Source organism: Gambusia affinis, linkage group LG15, assembly GCF_019740435.1.
Source record: "Gambusia affinis linkage group LG15, SWU_Gaff_1.0, whole genome shotgun sequence".
Classification (NCBI taxonomy): domain Eukaryota; kingdom Metazoa; phylum Chordata; class Actinopteri; order Cyprinodontiformes; family Poeciliidae; genus Gambusia; species Gambusia affinis.
Genome location: NC_057882.1, coordinates 20,134,618 through 20,159,076, shown reverse-complemented (window position 1 = coordinate 20,159,076; position 24,459 = coordinate 20,134,618). Strand labels below are relative to the sequence as shown.

Genomic DNA, 24,459 nt, shown 5'->3' with positions numbered 1-24,459 from the left:
GCATAAATATTTAGCTATAATGTGTTATTTAATGAAGGGCGCCCTAGAAACCCCAATCCCTATTATGCTTAATAGTTTTCACATGGCAAATTGACACAATTAAGTTCTTTTTTTGACAGTGTATTTAAATAACAAGAGCTAAATATATGTTAAAAAAAGACTACTTATGTTCCACTTTGTTAATTAAAAATAGTTACTATGTGAAATAAATGGTTGCTTTAGGTACATTTGGAAAAACGTGCAATCAGTAATGTCTGAATATAAAAAAAATAAATCTGCATCCCTTTGATTTTATTTTTAAATGAAGTTGTACTAGAAGCTGAAAGTAACAGCAAAAAGATTGCAGCTAAATTTAGATGAATTCCTTTAATGCAGTAAAAGTCTGTCAGTAATTTATAAAAGAAAAATACAGGCTATCTTCAATAAGTTACAAACACAAACTCACATTTTAGTCTGCAAAATGTACAAAGGTACATGCGAATATGGTAACTTTCCAGGAGTATACTTAGATTATTACTAAGTAAAAACTAAAACTAAAAATACTGAATATAAACACATCATCGCCTGTGTAAATATTAACAGAGAGGTAAGGGACTGAAGCCAAACTTTAAATAAAGAAATAGATAAACACATAAAGGATAGCTGCAACATAAATATCAGTTTTGTTTCACAGGCTAAAAAGCTGTGAGTCTGTGAATACAAACATTCATCTAGAACTTCAAATATGTAGAAAAAAGCATAACAAAACACAGTACTGAGTGATCTGAAAGAACCAGGCAAAAGAAATGTACATTTTGTGACCTATTTTAAAGAAACAAAACTCAAACCACAGCAGGAGATTGGCACAGCAAGAAGAGAAAAATCCAACACATTTTCAACACTGTTTGCTTGTCTCTTGCTAAAACTAAACTGTAAAACAATCAAGCTCACTACTTGAATAATGACATTGCTACTGTATCTAATAACCATAAAATTCTAATTCCAAGATATGTAAAGTAAACTCATTTAAAGAGAGTGATCATGCAAAGTGGAAACATTTTGCGCCAGCAACTTCACTAATCCAGCAGGAAAGAGTTGCAGTCAGAAACAATTTATTTCAGATGCATCCTGAGATGAAAAATAGTTTTGGACCTCTTACAAATCCTACCTCATTATACATTCAGCTAAGTCATATTGAGATAGAACGATAGAAGAAACATCCAACGTGTCTTTAAGCTCTTTGTGGGTTACATTCCTGTTGATTGTGTTCACTGAGACAGTAGCTTGTATTCCCTGGAGAAGCAAATAGCTTCTTTCCACTCAGAAGAGGAGGATTTGCTGAATGGAGGAGGAGAATGCACAACAAAATGCAATATTTGCAGTTTTTGTCTGTTTTTTCTTTAGGATTTTCAATGTTTGAGGTGCTGTGGTGGCACAAGGGCAAAACACAATCCACATATTGAGGCCTTAGTCCTCATGCCAATGGTCGCATGTTTGACTCCCGGCCTGGCGTTATTTGCCACATGTCTTCCCCTCTCTCATTATCCTCTTTCCTGTAAAACTACCTTCAAATAAAGGCCACTAGAGCCAACAAAACCTTTTTTTTTAAAGGTCACAATGTTTTTTTTGCCAATGAGTTAGTGAGTGAGTAAAAAAAAGTCATTTATAATCTTAAACTTATTTTTTTCTTAGGATTGTCAGTAATAAAAATCACCATTATGCAGAAACTTATCAACAAGCTAAAAAAACAAATCATTCTTTCAGTTATCATAAATAGCTAAAAATATACAACTGAAATACAGCAATTTAATATGCACACTGATTTTTTGAGATTGAGATCCATGTGTAATTTTGAATTAATTTCATGAAACACTTAAAAAGAATATTTGAATAAAGAAAGATGTGATTTAAAGGCTTATAAATAAAATAGTCTTCAGCTTAACATCCATGTTTTCTTTGGAGTTGGAAACATAATTAGAAAAAAACTGTAGTTCAGTTAAAGTTTTTTGTTAGTTTATTTAATAAATTTTGTATTATTTAATATTTAAAATTTTGTGATGGTGTGGTTTCTGTCAAAAGTTTAGATGTATTCATCAACATCATAAATGTTACATACATTTTTGGCTTTTATTCATGTATTTCCATCCTTCTTTTGGAATAGTTATGCAACATATAACGGTAACTATTCTTTAAAAACAACCTTTAGGTGCAGAAATTTTAAATTCCTGTGGAGTTGTGTAGTGTAGTCTGCACTGTAAAAAGTATATATGCATCTTCACAGTGCATACATGCCTATTTGAATTTGGAAAAATGTTCCTCAACAACTTGCAAAGAAGAAACACATTTTATAGCCATCAATAAAGAGATGGATATCCAAATAACAAATTTGACCATTTACTTTATTAAAATTAATATAATTTGTTAAATTGGTTGGCTTCCTCTTGTAAATTTGGCTCTGAATCATGTTTTATAAATGATCAAAAATGTCATTGAAGCTGCTTGAGAAGCTTACTATTACTCTTCGTTATGTTACAAAACCAGTTGTGACATCTGCTTATGATGATTTTCCTGTGAGAACACAAATTTTTCCAAAGTTAGAGCCATCTGACCCAAACAGCCATTTTCAAATGAAAGAAAACTGGTCAGAATCTCTTGGAACAACAGAACCTTCTGGATCTTGATTCAACAATTGCAAGATGCTGGAACATAAGTGTCACAGTCCACAGTGGCATCTTGATGCATTATTGCTATCATTTGGGGGATGTAAGCATAATCTAATGTAAATATCCTGCATATAATTTTGATCCAGTGTAAATGAAAAAACAAAACAAAAAAAACAACAAAATAATAACAAAATGAAACTTGGCCACCCATTTCTAGTTTTACAAAATTGCATGTTATTTTATTAAAACAATATGCTAGCTACTGTAAAGAAATAGTTCAAATTAATGATTCAAATTCCCAAATAAGTGATGTTTGTGTAGATTACTAGTGATTAGAAATGTTTGACCGGAACTGCTTAAAAATATTTTTGCTATGTAAGTCTAAGCAGTATTCTTTTTTTCCATCCTAGCCCCAACTGACATTTGAAGTGTATTCAATCCCATCTGAAAACTTTACAAAAACCAACTGATTATCTACAATATCCACATGTAGAAAGGCATTGAAAGTTTGGTCCTGGCAAAAATGGCTGTCTTTACGGAGTTAAAAATACTCCGAATAAAAGATAAACACAGAGAGGAGAGAGGAGGCCTAAAGAGAGGAGGAGCTCTGGTAGTGTCTCAGCAGCAGCTGGTCACATTCGGCCTCAGAAGCCGGGGACAGTGAGGGAGGCGAGCTCTCGTCAGAGCTCAGGGAGAAATCCCTGAATGGGGACGGAGGTGTCAGAGCCATCAGCTCCTCCGGATTCTTTGCCCGTCTCCCGCCCGTGCAAGTCCCAGCCAGTTGCTCATAAATCTTAGGTCGATTGTCGCAGCAGTTGGAGACGGCAGTCACTTCGGCGTATGTGGTGACGGTAGAAGGTGTCTGTCTATTGAAGTACTGGGATGGACACGGGGAGTTGTCTGAGGCAACGGGCGGAGCTGTGGTGGAAGGCGGGAGGACGGGTCCTCCTGGCAGCATCATGGTGTTCAGCTCACTGATGTTGGCGGTGAAACGATTGACAACACAGCTGATCTGGTCCATGATGGTGGTACCCTGAGTTTGGCCAATTTCACCCACGCTAATGATGCTGATGTCCCCACCGTCTACAATCGTAGCAATCTGGCCGTTGTCCCCACCTCTCCGCCTGACCCCAGAAGAGAACTCAGGTGCATAGGGTGGTAAAACCTGTACCTCCTCACCTTTCTCGTCTGAATGGTGACCTCTTGTTTTAGCTGCATGTGGACTAATAGTGGGCAGAGGTGACTGAGAGGGCAAGCAGGTAAAAGATTGAGACAGCTGTGGGCCTTCGTACTGCTCTGTGACACTGTTTTCCCCAGTTGTGTCTCCTTTAGAAAATGGCTTGATGATGGCAGTTTGATTCACCTCGACTGGGTCTTTTTTCTTAACATGGAACGACATCCTCTTCCACAAGTTTGGTCTGGAGCTCCGTTCAGTCTTCCCCCAAGATTTTCCATTGGAACTGCAAAAGAGACAGTTAGATTTTAATCCTGCTAAAGCCTTTTAGTAATAACTCACATATACAGTGCAGTGAAAAAGTATTCCCCCTAAAGACTTTTGGTCTTTTCTGGGTTTTTTTTGTTTGCTTTATTTTGTCACATTTAATGTTTAACTTAAAGGACCTGATCAGAATCTGCTGTGTCTATTGTAGTGCCACTGGCAAACTCCAAACTTGACTTCTTATGGCTTTTTTAAGAATTGCTGTCTTTTTTCAACACTCCCATAGAGGCTAAATTTGTGGAAATCCAAAAACATTTTATTTCTGAGTATCATTAAATACATTTTTCTGTTTTTTATTTGTAAGGTAAATTGAAAAGCATGTATCTTCTTAGCTTCATAGTAGTGGTCTAAATCACCGATAAAATACTGTGAGGTTTGTCGTCATAGCGTGACAAAATGTGAGAAAATTCAACATGAAGACTTTTGCAAGACACTATACATAAATATATAACTTTCCTCCAAGTCATTTTACATAACCTTGTCTCTATCTGTTTCTTAGTCGCATTCTCCATTGGATTTCTCTTCTGTCTTCTGCTGTGTGTGTGTAATATTAAATCTCCTTGCATGTTCGTTTATGTTCCTTAGAAAGAAAAATCCTCTAAGGATCCAGTTTTCCTCTGGGAGGACTTAACCCAAATGAGGTAGGCTGTTCTCAGCTTAGAGAGCTGTTTCTCTTAGCTTCAAATGCAGCCTGTTGTAATTTGAGGACTTCAGTGTAGAAAATAAAAAAAATGAACAGCTTTGTAAATGTTCATAAATAAATATTCATATGATGAGCCACTATGTAAAAATTCAAGGCCAGCTAAAATTTTAGGTTAAAAATCAATTAGATTTTGTAAATAAAATTGACAAGTGTTCAAATGTTAAGGTCTGTTTCTTCTTGATGTTGGCAGTCTGTCTGCTTTGCTTTGTCTCTTCCCACCTGACTTTCACACATTTTGCAGATTGGAACATTACATCAAGTCTCTGCTGAAGTGGTAGGACTGAGAATGGGACTGTTCACAGTTTCATTTTCCATGACAAGTAAATATGATGGGTTTTATCTTCACAAGAGCATTCGCTGAAATTTTGTCATCTAGAGAGAGAATTCTGTGAGCAATGAGGACTTTGGGAGGATATGACAAAAATCTATAACTCCTACAACAATAAGGGTCTCAAACAATTTTATCTTTAACAAAAATAAATGTGTGCACAGTCGAATTTGAAGATCTGAAGTAAATCTTTTTTTTTTTTTTAATTCTTGAAAATGAGAATTTATGAGAATGCAAAAGAATTCTTCCACCTGCGCAGAAGAGTCATTTTCTCAAAGTTTTGCCTGATTTTAATGAGAAATTTGGTGAAAAATATAAGAGATTTGAAAACATCATCCTCACCTTTGAGGAATCAACATATTTGTTTGCAATATACATGAAATGTATATGCAGGTTTTTACATTTTTTCAAACTGTTCCAAATACTCTTGCCATGAGAAATTCCAATACAACTGGATATAATAGCAAACATCGTGCCACATATTTTGGGATATGCAGTCAAGATGCTCTATTACGTTCAAGCAGTAGTGTTTTTTATGTCAGCAATAGGGATGGGATTAGAAAGGGTTGGTGCAAGCACCAGATAAATTAAAATAACTTGCTTTATGCATATACAATCAATGAGATGTTGGCGCCTACTTGCTACTGAGAATAGGGAGAATAAGAGATTTGCGTAGACTAACGCTAACGTAACAACTGCTTCTATTGAAAGTTGATAGACAAAAAGTGTATTATTAAATTTGTGTAGAGGTTTAGAGTAATATCTGCCTCATATGCAATGCATTTAATGCTTTTCCTTAAATGGCAAAACCATTCATTTCTAAGGCAGTCACCAAAAACAGAAACCTTTTAAAAGCCAAAACACCACACTTGTTGATCATGTCTACCTTTTAGCTACAGTCCATCTTCAACAGCATATTCTGGTCTTTAGCTACCTTATGTTGTCCTGTGCTGATCCACCACGTCGAAACAGGTTGGCCATGCTGCTGGATGACTTGCCAGTCTTGGCAGCTTTCTTGGCATCGCCCACATGCATGCGCACAACAGTGGAAGTGGTGAATGCGCTGCGTACATTCTTCTCAGGCTTGGCAAGCATGATGTACACCTGACAGTATAAAAACAGCAACATGTAAGAATTAGAGTAGAAAGATAAATATAGAAGCATAGCTCTCAAAACAGAAAATATTGTTTTTGTGCTTGTTTCTTACTTTAGGGACAAACGTGCAGCAGAGAGCCACTGTGGCACTGAGACTCACGCTAAAGCACATAGTTATGATCTTGTAATTAGAGCCGAAGTAAATGGGCACAAAGGCCAGCCAGATAATACAGGTGGTGTACATGGTAAAGGCAATGTACTTGGCCTCATTGAAATTAGCTGGCACGTTGCGAGTCTGTAGGAGAAAAACACAAATAGAAATTTAGAGCAATGCAAGTTACAATTCCTATTTTTTTCACATATTGTCACTTTAAAACCACAAACTTTAAAGAAGTTTTATGATTTGGAAGTAAAAGGACACATTTGAATGAGCTTAATTTAAAAAACTCAAAAGTGTGATACCCCTTATATAAAATAAAATGAATTTTGAACTGATCTGGAAAGAAACATCTGGAATATGGTCGCACTTGACTTGAGTAAAGTGACACACATCAAAAGACCTACAACTGCATTTACAAGGAAAGAACACAAATGTACAATGCAATTATTAAATTTTTATAAAACCCATCCAAATTTCTCCTTTCTTTGAACAGTTTTGGAGTACTTTGTATCAATCTATGATGTAAAGTTCTTATAACATTAACTGAGGTAACAATATTAAAAAGTTAAAAAACAAAACAAAAACAAAAACAAAAACAAAAAAGGAAAGCAAAAATTATTATGCAAGGCACGTTTGGATAAAAGCATATTATAAGGAAATTAAAATAGTGATAACCAGGCTGCACTGGAAGATCAGTGAGAAACAAACTGATGTATTCCTGAAGTACCTTGAAGGCATAAAAGGTGCAGCTGAGTATAAGCAGGCCATTGTAGCCCAGTGGTGCCACCACTCCCAAAGTGGTCAAATTGCAGATCAAATGTACCTCACGGATACTGGGGTAATCATAGATAACCTAAGAAACCAAAACAAAAATGTTTCTCTGTTTATTTGAATAATGGTCCTTTAATATCATCCAGTATTTTGGAATCACAGATATACATACGTACCTCTGGTGGCTCTATGATAAGAAGTGCCACAATAATTCCCAGTTGCAGCAGTATGAGTAGGAAGGCGATGACCAATTGTGCGCAGGCGGACATAAAACGCGGTTTCTTTGTGCAGATCTTCTTCTTGCTCCCTGCCAAGATGCGTGCTATGCGGTTGGTCTGAATTAAAAATAGATCAAAATGAATATGGGTGTTTCAGTTAGACTGAACGAAGATAACACTTCTCACGGTGATTTGTGTGAATAATCATTTTCCTTGACCTGGAATATCAGCCTCAGCCCACGCTAAGATTTTTAATTTTTGTCTCACTTATAACTGGCAGTGTGCCAGCCTCTGAAGCTCAGCTATGTTGTGTTTGTTGCTAAAACCATACATACATATGAACAAACAAAATATCACATTGTGGATGCACGCTCTATGGTAAATTTTTTAAATGCAAATAGGAACACCTTTTGATGTAAGTATTTTATGTAAAATAGGGATATAAAAAAAATAAACAAAATCATATTTATCATTCAGATTCAGTACTTAAATCCAAATCAGCTTGATAAAAATGTGTCAAACTCTTGTGCATTTTATGGTGTTTTGTAAAAATGTGACATCAGATTATTGCAAATGAACAACAAGTAATAAAGCTGTATCTCAGTGTTTCATAGGAAGGGACAGAAATGAATGATTAACTTCATTTTGTATATGAGAGTACCTTGGTAACTAAGGCTGAGTAGCTCATGGCAGGGGACAGGCCAATCCCCAGCCGCTGTAGGTAGCAGTAGACAATGTGTGGCTTGGCAATTAGGCTGAAGGTGCACAGGTAACCCAGACATATTCCAGCAAGAATGATGTAGCAAAGCTCCCGACTAGATGACTTCACCACAGGAGTGTCCCAAAATCTACATAAAAAAATAAAATAAAATTATAGGTTCAGTGAATAAAGACAAACTTCAATGTATTTTATGTGACAGACCAGCACAAAAGTGATGATAACTGTGAAGTGAAAGGAATATGATACAGGCTTTTCAAAGCTATTTTTTGTGCAATTAATCTACAAAGTGTGGCATGCAGTTTTTCTCCCCTCTTGGATCAAGACTTTATGGAAACGTAGATTTCACTACAGTTACATCTGATAGTCTTTTGGGGTTTGTCTCTACCACTTGTACATATCTAGTGACTTTTTCAGATATGTCTTTGGAAAACAGCATTAGCTCAATCAAACATAGATGGAAAGCATTTCAAAACGTAATTTTTAAGTCGTGCAACAGATTCTCATTTGGATTTAGATCTGTACTTTGACTGGGCCTCTCTAACTTAGATATATGTTTATATCTAAATAATTTTATTACTACCACCATAAAATAAATACCTAATATGTATGTGTATAGTACAAATACTAAACAAGATCTATACTGAACTGAAATTACACCAAGTTACACCAACTATTCACTAAATTGTCCTCATTTTGATCATGTGATTTTGAATAAGAATATGCATTACATGTAAGAAATGTATCCATTTAATTACTTGATGAAGACAGAAGTAACAAAAAGTGTAGCCATGAGTCCCAGACAGGCAAAGACTACAGCTGCGATTGGCTCTGGATCCCCCCATCGCACATACTGGACCGGAATTGGTGCACAACCTGAAGAGAAGGATTGGAACATATGATGTATGTGAAATTATACAAACTATACAACAATAAACATTTCATTAGTTGTTTGGATATGAAGTGGAAAAAAAAGAGCTATGCTAAAAAATGGTGATCTGGAAGTGTAAACTCTAGAAAAGAAAAGAACAAAGCCATTGTACTGTCTTTCGGTATGTAGCATTTGGCTTATTTGTACAGTGGTAAGTCACTCACAATGTGCTTTGCATATAGCTAACTATAAGGGAGTGTTTGAGAACAAGATAGAGAAATTCTGAAATGGAATTCTTAAGGAGGTTCAACCCTCTGTAAACCAGATGTGATAGTTCCTCTACCCTGTTTGAATATCGTATGTGAGAGATAAAATGTTTACCAGTAAGGTCGTAGGTAGGCCAGGAGCCCAGGATACAGGCTCGACAAGTGTACTCATCAAAGACGAATTCGTTCTCCTTGCAGGGAGTACAAGTCCAACAGCAGCTGACTTCTCCTTTACGGATCACCTGGAAACACATTCACACAGAGGCATACAGCTGAATGAAAGGTGGAAAGGTCTCAAAGCTCCAACGGCACTTCTCTGTAGCTAATCTTACACTCTGACTTTTCTGAAGGATGAGTAAATTAAAATTTGCTCGTCATGGGAAACAAAGAAGACAAGAGCATTTACAATGTCATGGAGTTATATTCCACATCATTTTTCAAGGAACTGTTAATTTATGGTAGCTAAAAAGTTTAATGTTTTCTCCTCTGGCAAGCATGCCAAAATGCACACTGTCAGAGTGACAATAATTAATTCTTGGCTCAAAAGAGGAATTGGTGCAGTAACTGAAAAATAGATGTGTGGAAGACTGCATGAGATTCCTTTTCATAAGTCATCAGTCATCAGCAACACAAAGTTGTTGAAGAAAGAAAATGAGGCCTGGTTGTTTGGATTTGACAGAGAAAGGGAATTTGGTTTGGGGTAAGAAGTTCAGAGCAGGTTAGGATCTTTTTGATGTTCAGTATTTTATTTAATTCAGGGTGCATTAGATAATAGAAACTGCTTAATAAGAGATTAATGTTGGAAAACTGTGCGATGATAGAGAGGAGGAAAAGGTTCCCCTCAGCACAAATAGGATGAAGCTAAATAAAGCTGGATTGGAATTGATTAAATTCTGAACAATGGCATGAGCTGCATCTCTAGGAAGATATTTTATTATTGTCATGATTAGCAGTGAACATCTGGGATTAATTTAAATCTGGTGTGTGGGTTGTACTTCACAAGTTTCCTCACAACAAGGGCTGTTATCTATAGTGGATATTATGCAGAGGTGTAGTTAATATCCAACTGGGAACTGCTACTTCAAACTCCTTTTGCTCAACACACGACTTGAAACATATGAGCCTTTGTAACACTCAGATCCCATGTGTGAAGAAGCAGAGGCAGAATAAGGGACAGGAAATGCAATATTTTTAGAGGTATGCTTTATAAAGCCTGCATGCAACGTAGTAATGTGCAAACCATGAAATTAATTCTTTTTACAGCAATGACTTGCATATTCGTTGTTAAGTATGTAAATCAAATAAAATACAGAAAAGTAAGGACTGTATAAATATGGTACAAACCATTGGACACAAATTTTCTAAATTTAAGATAGTACTGGATAGTATTGGATAGCATTGGATGCAATATTTGTATCATTCCCAAAACTGATGCCGTTCAGGCTGAGACCACAGATCCACCCAACGATCCAGATGCCTCTCTTAAGACAATTTTATTTACATTTTCTATAATAAAATCCAAGAGTTGATGATTTATACTGTACCCCCCTTCTCTCAGCACTCTGAATTTAGAATGAATATTGGTATTGACAGATATGTAAATCTAAGAGTCCTAAAAATCTTGCATACCACCTCTATTGTAAAATGAATGAATTGTCACTTCAAACTTAACTGAACTGAATTAAATTTGAAATCCCACCTTGATCTGAGCCTTTTGGCAGGGCTCAGAGCAGACTGATTGGATGATTTCACTGCTGTTGCTCCATATTTCCTCATCATTCATCTTCAGACCACCCTGATCCCAACTTCCCACATGGATGTAAGCGTACTGACCCACTCCAAGCTGCTTGAAGTTCATGATTTCATACCTGTAGCACACATCAACCTACATTTTCAGTGTATAGTTTAATACTGTGTATATTCTCCTTTCTTTGGTCTTCATCAGAGTCCTTACCTGCCAGGGGAGTCTCCATTCTGGTCAAAGTGGATGATCTCTCCAGATACACCAGTAAAGTTGGTTCTCATTAGGTAATCCAGCAGCTTGCGGCCATCTATCGGCCGCATGTTTTCACACAAACCCTTTGAAAGACAGAACAATTATGCAGTAAATATTATTGCCATGAGAAGTAAAGGAATCTGGATAAGCACAATTTTGAGGCTCATACTTTATATCCTGGACAGAGAGTTTGCTGCATGGCATGCAGACCATAAGCCATTGAGTAAATGGCATTTATGACAAAACCCATTTTTGTATCTTGGGCATACTGGTGTCGTAGAGATTCTCTCCCTGTGGCAAACAAAAATAAACATTACCCAAAAAACAACTCAATTTTATGATGTCATTGACAGATTAAAAATGTTCAATGTGGGTGCAGGGAGTATGCTTTTTTTTCATACTAACAGCTGCAAGTCCGGTTGTACTTTGGGCTCTCCTGTGGATGCCCTCTCAGTCGACACTGGAAACGGTGCTGCCAGAATTCAGGAAACCAGGGATTCCTCAGGTTGGAATCAGGCTTCAAGTTCAGGTAATAATCATCAAACCAGTTCACGTGTGCTGACTTTAGCTTGATGGTGATCCCACCGGCAGCCTCCATTTGATAGCCATCAGTGACATCATACCTGTCTGCCCAGCCATCACTAAAGAGAGAAAGTCCATCAAGGAGGTTAAAGTGAAAACTGGAAGTGGACAGATTTATGTGATGTTTCTTATCAGATTTAACACCATTTCTACATTTGTTTGGCTTCAAACCAGCAATTTCAAACAGTGAGAAAAATGACTAAGTGCATATTTGTGCAAAGTTTTACAGAAACCATTCTGTGCCACAGCAGTTTGAATATCTTGTTAACTGCTTGTCATTTTTGCAACCCACTCCGTGGTTTGACTGTTTAGACGGCACTGTCACCTCGGCAAAAGTTGCAGAAAACCATTTACTTTCCATTGTAAGGGAGGTTGCATTAAAACTTGATACTTAATGACAGAGAAACAAAAGAGAACATATACTGTATATTTAGCTGACATCAAATACAATGCCTCTATTTGTTGACAGCGATTGTACATGTGCAAAATTCTTTAAGATGAATTTATTTTACTGTAGTTTGGCCTCATACCCATATTTTAAAATCCAACCTTTGATTTGAGAACATTGTTTCAGTGTGGAAGAAAGTCAAATCTCAAATAAAACCTGTTGACAGAATTGTTGGAACAACTAACCACCCCGTTAACAATAAATTAAATATAGATTTATTTAATTTATTTATTATGCATCTTAATGGTTTAATGATATCTAATACAGTAATTGTCTATTATGTAAATTGTTTAAACATTTAATTGACTATTTATTTATTTATTTATTTATTTATTTATTTATTTATTTATTTATTTATTTGTTTATTTATTTATTTATTTATTTAATTTTGTACCTTTTAGCCCTCCATAGAGACACACTTTTTACTTTAACTCTAAGGTATCCAAATGGCTATCACATAAATTTCTGTGACAACCTGTCAGCTTTAAGCTTCAGTCAATCATCTTTTTGTCAAAAGAGGATCAACACAACATGCCTTGGTTTTTTTCACAAAACCTTTCTTCCTTTGACATAATGCTGAACTTCCCTTAAGAGCTGGAGGTGTTATCTAATTTATGGGTTTTATTAAGTTTGTTCTCATTTTTATTACTTCCCAACCTCTGCTTTTATACAGATAAACACTCAAGGACGGAGTGGTTCCTTGCTACTTCAAATATGCCACCCACAATAGTGATATAATTATATGTTTACATCTGCTGGTGGTCATAATGTCATGGCTGACTGGTGCAAACGTCTTCTAACAAACTTAAAGAAAAAAAAAACTGTGAGAGAAATTGTAATTGTCTAAAAACTTATTTAACCAAGCTGGAGTTACACAACAGTGTGTGGGTGTTTTTATAATGCCTGATTCTAGTGAGGCAGGAGATCATTTCATAACACATCCTTAGAGAAGCGAGTACAGAAATGGTGCACTGGCATAAAAAAAGGCAGGAATAGATTTGAAAAGCATAGAGGGCTTTGACTCTGGATAGTTTGAATCACTGTTCAACAAGCGCTCTGAAACCCACACATCGACCTAGCAGGGCACCATGCTGCATACGGCGTGTTGCTATACCACCTACATGCCTGAAGACACATATATGTGTGCTATGCAGTGTGTGCACACAAACATCTTGCTCTGATTTTTCATACAATTTTTAGAACAGCCCTTTTTTTAACAATCCAACAGCAAGAAATGTGTCATTTTTTCACTTGAAACTGAACAAGAGGTGATAGAAATAGACTAAACATCAACAACTGTCTGATCTAAATGGACTAAAAGCTCTCCTCCATGACCTATAAGCAATCTCAGCTGCTGTGTTTCTGCATTGTGGGTGGAAAACCAATGAAGGATCACTTTGCATTAACAGTAATAGAAATTCCAAGTAACAAGAGCTCTTGTGTGAAAAAACAATGTGCAGCAGCCAGAACCAAGGGTGGAGATTTGTCGCTCAACATTACTTAAACTTACAGTGGTGTATTCTTGTGTGTAGAAAGGAAGCATATGATTTTTAAAAAGTTTAAAAAAATAAAAGGTTTGACTTGCATTTTGTGTTCACCCCTTAACCAACCACCTAACAGCCAGTATTTAATGTTGGGCTATATACCTCCACTAGTTCTGCCTTTCTAGGCACCTTTTTGTTCGTTCTTCTTTGGAAAATAGCTCAATCCAGTTAGATTTGATTGAAAATAGCTACTGCAACAGATTGGCGACCTGTCCAGGGTGACCCCACCTCTCACCCGGAACGTAGCTGGAGATTGGTACCAGCAACCCTCCTGACCCCATTAGGGACAAGGGTGAACAGAAAATGGATGGATGGATGAAAATAGCTACTTACCATATCTTCCAGTGATTCTCAAATAGATTTGGGTGTAGACTTTGACTAGGCCTTTTTAATACACATATTTGTTTTGATTTAAACCATGTACCTCTGGCAGTTCACTTTTGGTCACTGTGCAGCTGGAAGGTAAACCTTTGTTCCAATCTGGGTTTTTTTTTTTTTTTTTGGCTCACCAGCATTTCTGTTCCCCCTGAATAAAACCTCTCAGCATGATCCTGCCATCACCATGTTTCATAATGAGAATGATATGTTCAATGTTAATTTTCCAGCACACAAGATTTACTTGTAGTCCAAAAAGTTCCTTTTTGGTGTCGCCTGACCGGAGGACTTTCTTTCATATGTTTGGCATGATCCAAGTATTTCTCTCCATTTATGAGACATAAGCATGCACACATGGCATAAAGGCACAAAACTGGCAACAAAATCTCCAGGCTCACATAAAAATCTAAATATCTGCAGGTCACTAAACAAACCTGTAGAACAAAGAAACATTAGTGATTACATTAAAAGAACAAATTTTGGACGGGACAAGCATATCAAATTTTTACAAGCAAATCATAATATAAGTAAAAAAAATCCTAACGATTTAACTGACATCAATAAAATAATTATACAATGGCAACACAGCTAGAGTATTTATGACGTGTGAGCTTATGGAAAGTCTAGAGAGTTGTGTTTTTACAATATGTAGTTCAAGGTTATTTTACATTTTCTGCTGTCAAATTTGAGCGACAGCCTACATATGTGGCTCCTAATGAGGAAAGGCATTTATAGAACACCAGGGACGAGAGCGATCCAGAGAGCCAAACCTTAAAATAAAACACGTTATTCTCAGAGAGAGACTGGAACCTCTTGCTAGATCCACCGCCTCTTCTTCACTTGTTTGCATCGCTAATGATTTTAAAGGCCTTTATCTTTCTTCAGTATTTTTTGCCCAATCTTTGGCTTATTTTCTTTTAAAATAATTTGCAGGCAAATGGTCATATAATATGGTAAAAAGAAGATTTATTATAGAAACTGAGAAAACAGGGCTCTAAACTTTGTATTTCTAAACACATGGACAATGCAGTCATTTTCATCAAAGTGAACAATTAATATTTAGGTGGCACTGATACTTTGAATACATAAAAATTAGGATTATGAAAGATAATAGGCAAATTTGTCACAATTATGCACAGGAATATATATACTCCTTGACCCTTTTCAAATATGCGCACACAACAGTTTTATACTTTAATGGGTTTCACATTTGATTTGACAAAGCAACACTGAGTAATGTATCTTTGTAGGTTAAAAGGGAAAAAGAATAAAATTTTTCAGAATCAAATAAACTTCTAAAAAGGGGGCTATTCCTTTTTATTCAACCTCTCTGAGCCAATACTTTGATGAATTACTCATTGCCGTAATTACAGTTGCAAGTATTTTGAGTTATGGCTCCACCAGATCTACATTTCTTCAATTCTTCTTTGTAAAATAGCTCAAGGTCAGTTTGATTGGATATGGGATGACTCTGAACAGCTTTTTCAAGTCATGCCACTGGTTCTCCATTTGATTTACTAGGTCATTCAAACACAAGAAAAGCATTGGTCTAAGTCTAAACTATCAATCTGTACTTCTAGCTATATGTTTAGGATCATTGTCCTGCTGTAAGGTGAACGCTGCAGTCTCAAGTCTCAAACAGGTTTTCATTTAGAATTAAAATGCCATTAGCAGCATCGATATGATGACAAACTGTGATCAGTTTCCTTCTCGATGCTAGTGTAAAGCTTCCTACATCATAATTCTTCTGGTTCTTTAAATCCTAGCAGTGAGTATCTGCAACTCATCCAGAGATACTGTGGACCTTTTGTTGTTACATTTAACACTGAGATTACATTAATCACAGGTATACTTGATTTAACAATTTTCTGAGGGAATTGGGGAGCAAAACCTTTCACTATTTTAGGTGCAAGCATTTTGTCATATACTTTTCTTTCCACTTCACATGCTTATACTAGTTTGTCCTGGCCTATCATGCAAAATACAGATAAAATACATTGAAATTGGTGCTTGTAATATTGCAAAATGTGTAAACATTCAAAAGATATGAATATTTATACACTGTGGAAAAAACATCATAGAATGCAAAAATACCTTGAAGTTTAAAGGTCACCATTAAACTGAAAGATGCAATGATGATGAGGATGAGAGGACAAAGATGGTTCCGCTATAAACAAATACATCGGGATGGATGACGCTGGACATCTGGAGAAAGTGGAAAGCAACAAGACTGTAAATGTAGAGGCACAAACTGTACATGGCTACAACTTTTATTCCCTAGTAAAAGCAAACAATACACACAGCGACAAGACGTGCAGGCAGAAACGGAAAATGATAGATTTCCCTGCTCACCTTCCCACCAGCAGCAGCTCCCCCACCAGGCGCTTTCGTCTCATGGCCATCAGAATGCCTCGGACTGTCATGCCCTCGCAGAAGCAGGCTACCACTCTGGCTTTGGGTAGATGAGCCATGAGTTTTTGCAGTAGTTTGTCAAAGTTCTGTTCCCCTGCATTACTGTATATTTTGTCGGAGTGGGCAATGCAGATTCCCTCTTTTGCTGCCATGTCTTTGAATGCCTCCATACCGCTCTCACCATAGTTACCTATGGATGGAAGCACATTATTGAAAACACACATTCAGGTGTCTGTCATTCAATCTAACTAAATGAAATGAGAAAACTGAGACTTTTCCTGACCGAATAAAGTCATTTTCAGACATTCTATACTGGAATCTGGTCAAAAATCTGACAGATTTTTTCTAGGAACAATTTCTTCTGCGGGCTCACATGTGTAATTGCAGTACAGGAAAACAAGGAAATACACTGGTGTAATGCCAACACAGCACTTGAACATGTGGTAATTTTGTTCCTGTCATGGGAGATGCTGTCGAGTGATTGATTTCCCCATTATTGCTGAAAAGTGGGTCACCTAGTTTCTGCAGCTGTGCAAGTGTATACCAAAAATTATTATTTACTGGGTCATAAACTTTGCCATTAGTTCACAGAAGCCCACTGCGGTGCTGCAAGTATGACTGACCTACATTTATTAAATAGATAAATAATTGAAGGAAATGGTCTGATGACTAATGTCCATTAATCAGATTTATAAGTCTGCCTAATTCTTGTAGAGACATGGAAGGGTTGGTGTCTGACACTACCTGACAAGTTTAATATACAGCCTCCTGCTATTATGAAGAATAGATTTCCTAAAACCTTATATTTCAGGTGGCTAGTGGGAGAATTGAACCCAGGACCTTGGCATTCTTAGCAAGAGGCTCTGAACAGCTGAGCTAAACTGCCATACATAATGTTGAGTTTTCATCAATGCAAGAAAAACTTTAGAATTTCACTTTTTTTCAAGATCATGTAAGTTTTTCTGACATTGATGAAAACTCGAATTTATGTGTGGCTGGTTAGCAGAACTGGTCAGAGTAGGGCACTTATAATGCCAAGCTCATGGGTTCCATCCCTCCACTGGCCAACTGAAATATAAAGTCTTCAGGAAATCAATTCTTCATAATAGCAGAAGTCTGTGCATTAAACCATTATGCACATTGATTTTGAAAAATAATATAATATGAGCGCTTTACTCAAATCTTCATTGTGGTAAGATCATTTAGGTTTTTGTAAATCCATGAAAACAACATTATGAGTTACCATGTATTTAGGAAAACTCTGTCCAGCTGAGATTAGCTCAGCTGGACAAGGTGTGGTGCTAATAATGTTGAGGTATGTGATTCAATCCCCTTACAGGTCAATGGAAATCTAAAGTCTTTCAGACAAACAGTAGTTCAAAATTAAAATTTTCTGTTTACAAATGACTCCAAAACTATGCACAATTTTAAATGCATAGTTCGAATCAATAAATATCGAGGCAGACTTACCAGCCGCCAGTTTACATGCCTGTGTTTGTGCTACAAGCTCAGCAGTTTGAACAGAAAAGTGTTTTGGTAAGGAGCCAGAAACTATTGTTTCGTGCAACTGAATTGAAACAGTTCTCAGCTTAGCGTGAACCCCTCAAAGTTTAAGAGCATGATTCTCAACCTCAAAAGGTGAACCATTTGCTCCAGGCAGAGGGAGATAAGTAGATAGACTGGAGTCTATTTTTCAGCTTTACAGCTGTTACTATAATTTGTGGTGGAGAAGAAAGACCACAGCCAACAATCAAAGAATTCAGTTTACTGGTTAGTCTATGTTCCATCTCTCACCTATGGTAACAACATTTTTAACATGGACAAGATCCTGGATCCAGCTGCATGAAATAAACATTTTCTGGAGGGTTACTGTGCAAACCCACTGCCTACTGGCAGCTGAAAGAAATAACATAAAGATTCATGGTTTTCTTTGGAGAAACAACTGACAGCATTAGTTCTCAAAGCAGAAAACAACATTTGAAACGACTTGGCTGTTTTGAAAATTTTGTTCAACACCAGTCTGTTAGTTATATAAGAAAACAGAAAATACAGTTTAGATTCAGCATTTATTCAAGCACATTAATAAACAGTGGTAAGAACACTGAAAGCTTAACAGAAAGTGTCGTAACACACTGAAGAAAAATCAAGACTTATACAATGGCAGCACATTTGTTTCCTAATAAATAGGATCAGTCACTCAAGGACTGAGTCTATGAAAAATGATGATAGCATTGTGTGTTTATTCCTCATGTGTTCTGCCAGGTTTAGAGGATGGCTTACAGATCTAAATTAAAAAAGAAAAAAAATAGTGGGATGCCATGTGTCCTTTTGAGCACAGAAATATTATACCATTTGACTTTACCCACCTAAAAAATTATTTTTCCTACCATAAATAAACAAATTTCTGTCTAAATCTGGCCAGGTGAAACAAGTTCAGCTTCAAGCAAGTCATACCCTGATTCATGTAATAGTTTTTCTTTGTTTGTTTCAATAAAAAATACAAACTACTGAAACTACACAAACAAAATCTCTAAAACCAGACATTTTACAGGACGTACCTATTGTTTTTGGTGTTACAGTAATGGATCCAGTAAACTGAAAATGCATCTTAGAAAGGTAGAATATTCTGAAAACTTTGTCATTTACCAGTTCTATTTACAAAGTTGCTCCCAGGTGATAAAAACCAAGAATGCAGTTTCTAAAAAAATGACTATTAAAAATACTAAAATAGAAAAACATTAATAAAAATTAACTTTGATATAAAAATGAAATGCTATGAGCATATGTTTGACTACACCTGTATTAGTGTCAAAACGTCCAGTACCTTCTTTGTTGTTTATGGTATTTTTCTAGATGAACAGCAAACTCTTCTGACCTAAACCTTTAATCTGTGGGTTTTTGCCCAGAGGAAGATAAGTGAAAGCAATGCTCTGCTCAGGTGATTTTACAACATTTTGTGTTCTTACAGAAAACATCACTCACTTATTTGAGAAGTAACTCAAATAAATGAACTTGTCAATATTTCTGATTTATTTTATTGTAACTGCACACAGGTTTCACTAGTTGGGTTAATTTACTGGAATTAATTTGCTTTCAATGGTATTAAGATACTATGTTTGTTCATAGGCATACAGTCTTACCCTCTGTGTGTATTGCAGACACATAGCTCCAGTTATACCTCTTGACAATGTCCACCATGGCTCTGGCTTGTTGCATATCTGATGGCACCACTCTCATAAAGTATTTATATAGACTCTGTTGGGAGAGATTTACATGTTCACAAGTCTAGTGATGTACTTCTGTGTATTTTCAAAGAATGGTCTGTACACTAATTTGTACATACATAGCATCTGGCCTCTAGGTTATAAAATTCAACAGGAACTTTTAACACATCTGGTTTGTTTTCCAACTTTACCTTGTCACTGAGATCCATGCTGGTGGCCGAGTATGCAATCTGTGGGATATTGAAGAGCTGCAGGAGATTCTGCACCTGGATAGCCACAGAGCTGGATCCTGGTCCGATGAGTCCCACAATGGGCTTCTTTCCCTGCAGGAGTATGGTCCCTGCTTCTGCTGTGCATCTGGCCTGGCTCTCCTCCTCATCACTGGACACTAATGTGTCCCGGATAAACTCAATGCTCTGCTCTAGAGCCACCGCTGAGTGCCAGCACGAGTCCCTGGTGAACAAATATTGAGCTCACCATCACAATATTTTGGCAAAAACATTAGAGGAAGAGAGGATCTGATAGTGCTTCCCGAGTGAAACAAAGGGTTTCCACAGTCTGAATTAGTCAGTAAACTTGTCGTTTTTAGTTATTTCAAGCTCAAATTTTGTTAAGCTTTGACCGAGAGATTTGCCCTAATTCAATAAAGTATGTTTGAGGCTGACTTCAGTCACTTCTCGTCATTGTGAAGCAGAAGCTTCTTGTTCCTTTCTTGTAATGCTCATTGATATTTTGGAAACAAAACTACAAATTGTAGCAAAATGACTGGAGAAGTATATCTTTTCAAAAAGGGTTTCTCCAGGTACTAAATCTGGATTTACTTCAAGGTCATGGTTTTCAAATTGTGTTACAAGAGTAAATAAAAAAAATAAATAAATGGTACTACTTCTTCACTGCAAACATAAAACAGTGATCTGAAAAACAAGAAACAAACAACAATATAGTCTTAATCATGGTTCTGTTTCAAACTGAAAAACTAGATATTCTACATGTTGTGCTCAGTAACGAGCTTACCAGTAATAGCAACAAGAACAGACTTCTGTGGCTATTTTGGTTGTAGTTGAAACTCTCAATGATTATTCCAAAAATATTTCTGAATCACTGCTTTGAGGTACTTTACAAGCGGAAAGAAGGTAGCTGATTTACTTGGATTATCTTGTTTTATCCTTAAAGATTTGAAGGATAATCGTTTGTTTCATTCTGTTAATTAAAAGTGGATTCCTTCTCAACCAGCCTTCTGTCATTTTCTTGTGCATTTTTCAAGGGATCATTAGTCTGTATCTAGTTCCCAGAAGTGTCCATGAAAGACTGTTCTTGCTCCCCTCCCACATAAAATTGTTTTACTCTTATCTTCAGATATTTCACTTTTATTGGTCTTTTTGTTTATTTCTTTCTGATCTCTTTTATAGCTCCTTTCCCATTTATCACCATTCCTTGCAATGATATGTTAAAGCCCTAAAATACATGGTTGTTATGGAAACTTGGTGACCCTAAGTTACTCTTTGCTGCAGTTTTCTAACACTGAGCCTTGGAGATATTTTTACCTTACTTACCATATCCTTCACTGTGCATTGTGGCAAAATAAACATGAATCTTCAGCCAGGTTTATTTATTACAGCTTTAATTATTTTTAAAAATGATACCTACTTTTCTACCTGTAAACAAGTTTAGTCAAGAAACTATTTTTATGTAGCTATTTTAAGTCATTATGGTTAAAACACATGTAACAAATTTAAGTAGCATGTTTTTCTATCTTTACTATTTCCAAGAGTAGTTAGGAGAAATGATTCCCATCATTGTTATAACCCAGAGAAACAATCTAATTGGGGAAAAAAGAGCAACATATGTTGAATTAAACATATTTAGAAGTTGTTAGGGATACCAGTTAATGTGGCACCAATTACTTTGGAAAAATTGAAAAATACAATACTTATCCTATAAATTTTTCACTCTTACTAAAGTTACTCACAAGGCTGCATTTCTCAAACTTGTCTTTAAAGATATAAGGTGGAGTTATTGTTTTAATGTTTTTTCCCCCTTTTTTCACACCTCTTACAGAGGTGTCAGTGTATCTATATTCAATGGTTAATTTCCATGTCCCAGGGTGCAGATTGAAAAAGTTTATGTGGAAAAAAATTTGAGTGAATAAAACAATATTAAGTAATAACATTTTTCCGATTTCCCTAGAAACACTAGAAACTGATTCAAAATGAATCAATTTAAAATATTTAATTATGAACAGCAAATTTGCTTTTATTTTTTAAATCGAACTGCCATAGCTGACTACCTAAAAAATTTAACAACTCTTGAATAAAGATTTTATCTACTTTTCAAAACTGTTGGTTGTTTTACATTTCAAAGTTGTCTAAATGACTTTTAAATGGCAAAACTGTAGTGCAAACACTCATATATTACATTATCTTTGGTTATTGTTAACGTAAGTCATCAGCTTCATCCTAACTTATTTGAGATTTTTTTTGTTGGTTTTGATTCATTACAAATTGTAACTGAGTCCTTTTTTCTGACAGATTACTCTGAGTAGGTTAGTTATTGACTTGCTAAAAATAGGTGGAGCTACTGCTCCTGTTGCTGACCTTATCTCACAGCCCAAAGAAATATTGGGAAGGATATTGGGGTCTGCATTAATCCTGTCCAGAGTGTGCATCATGGCCTCCACTCTCTGGATCCCATACTGCTCACGCACTGCGCCGCACTTTCGCTCATGCACCTAAACAAAGTGCACCAACAAGTGGATTGTTAACCTTCATCACACAGATACAGGATTCACAAGGACATAAACTCACACAACAGGTACCTTGTCTGCAGGTGGTTGGTGGTGGACAGAGAACAGAGCTCCAATGATAATGTCCCCTGGGATATGCGCCAGCACCCTTCTCTCATTATTCTGGGCACTGGCCACAGCCTGCTCTTTCAAGCTCAGCCAGCTCAGATCAGTTGCAAGCAACAGAATGATTCCAAACAACCTCACACATAATATTTTCATTGTCCATGTGCTATTCTTTACACCTGCCTCCATCCTCTGCCCTCTCACAAGAATCTCTTGTGTTTTGCATGGAGAGAGCAAAGCCACAGACAAGAGTTAGACTCCTCCTGAGGAAAAAGATGCACATAAGCTAGGTATGGAAGAACTGAAGTCAGAACAAGATACCTTAACTTGACACTAAAATTTAAGAGCTGAGCTAAAAACTGAACAAACACATACTTTCTGCTTACCTTTTGCCATCCAAATTTCAGTCCATTTGAGATCGTTTCCATCACAGAGGATAAGTAAAGAGCAGCTTGTGCAGCTTTTTTACTCGAGCTCAGTCTAGTGCCTGGCTACGACAAACTGCAAATAGCAGCAGATAATACAGCACGTTATTGGAACATGCTTGACTTACTGACGCACAAGACAAGCCCCCTCCTTCTCTCCTACTCCTCTCCTCCCTCCTCCGTTCCTCCTCCATCTCCTCTACATCCAAAACAGTGTGGAGAGCTTCAGCACTGATTGTTCGGATGGGAACTTATGGAAACAGAGAATACACATTGCAACCTCAAACTTCAGTGCACGGTATTATTTTTATGAGATACTAAGTAAAAAAGGAAGACAATTGTAATATAAATAATAGTTTAAGCTCACTGACTTTGTCTGGGCCATCTAAACCATTCTGTTGTAGCTCTGAATGCAAGAGCTGTCCTCCTGAAAGGTGAAACTTCTTAGTTTTAAGTCTTTTGCAGCTTTTACAGGTAATTCAGTACATGTTAACTTTAACTTTCTGTCATCCACATGCTGTCAACATAGAGAACCTAAACCTGTGCGAATAAAATCTGAAAAACAAGAAGACATCATATCTCCTAAGTGGTTTAAAATGTTTTTGTTATTTTTTATGCTTTAATTGTACATCTTTTGAAATTAATGATTAACCTTTGAAAACTTTACATTTATTTGGCGGTGAGGTGGGAATTTGAAGGTTGCTATATTTGCTGAAGTGTAAGTCAGCAGACTCATTGCAGCAATTGCTTCTTTTTCTCAGGAAATAATCACATGACTTTCCCAAAGCTATTCTTCAAAGCCTCTAAATATTCTTTAATGATAATTCACCAACCGTCTCCTTCAAGTTCTCAAATGTTTGTCACAAACACAATGACAAAGAATCTCCATTTACCATGTTAACATGACTTCCGCCCATCCATTCATCCTTCCTTTCATTCATTCATTAATTCATTCATTCATCCAGGGTGTAGAAGTCTAGAGTACCAAGAGTTCTCTCTTGGACATGCTGGGAGAACATATAAACTCTGTGCAAAAAAGGTCTAGGCTCTTCTGCTGCAAGGTGACTGTGCTAACCACCCGGCCACCATGCAGTCATCAGCAAGTTGCTATCAAGACTTTTCACTGTAAAATCTCAAAATATTACAGTAAGTTCCCTGCAGTATGTTCCTTATTAAACATACTTGCTTAATAAGTTGAGCAAGTATGTTTAATTTGATTAAACATACTTGCTCCTTTTTCCTTTAGTACATAACTCTCTGAGTAATGTTGTAAAATTAGGGGAGGTCGCAGCATGTTATGGCAGACTCTTGAAGAAACCAGCTACTGAATCTTAG

The 24,459-nt window shown here is 36.5% G+C and overlaps 1 protein-coding gene across 1 annotated transcript; it reads right to left on the bottom strand.

Moving 5' to 3' along the window:
* Positions 1–347: 347 nt before the first annotated feature.
* On the bottom strand, positions 348–23,324 carry grm5a (glutamate receptor, metabotropic 5a). Its single transcript, XM_044140906.1, has 18 exons — positions 23,086–23,324; positions 22,667–22,962; positions 22,446–22,579; positions 20,043–20,304; positions 19,768–19,882; positions 16,568–16,817; positions 11,672–11,907; positions 11,436–11,557; positions 11,225–11,349; positions 10,970–11,138; positions 9,386–9,512; positions 8,892–9,009; positions 8,077–8,263; positions 7,374–7,532; positions 7,154–7,279; positions 6,379–6,561; positions 6,106–6,275; positions 348–4,102 (listed from the first exon to the last, which is right to left on the bottom strand). Exons 2-18 carry the CDS (start codon positions 22,886–22,888, stop codon positions 3,232–3,234), a joined length of 3,576 nt encoding a protein of 1,191 aa, XP_043996841.1. The 5' UTR covers positions 22,889–22,962; positions 23,086–23,324; the 3' UTR covers positions 348–3,231.
* Positions 23,325–24,459: the final 1,135 nt, after the last annotated feature.

Coding starts and splice junctions, on each gene's coding strand:
- grm5a (XM_044140906.1), bottom strand. CDS start 22,888: ATGGAGGCAGGTGTAAAGAATAGCACATGGACAATGAAAATATTATGT. Junction 11,908..16,567: donor GAGCTGCTGCTGGTGGGAAG/GTGAGCAGGGAA, acceptor TTCTCTCTTTAG/TGATGGCTGGGCAGACAGGT. Junction 7,533..8,076: donor ACTCAGCCTTAGTTACCAAG/GTACTCTCATAT, acceptor TTTTTAATTCAG/ACCAACCGCATAGCACGCAT.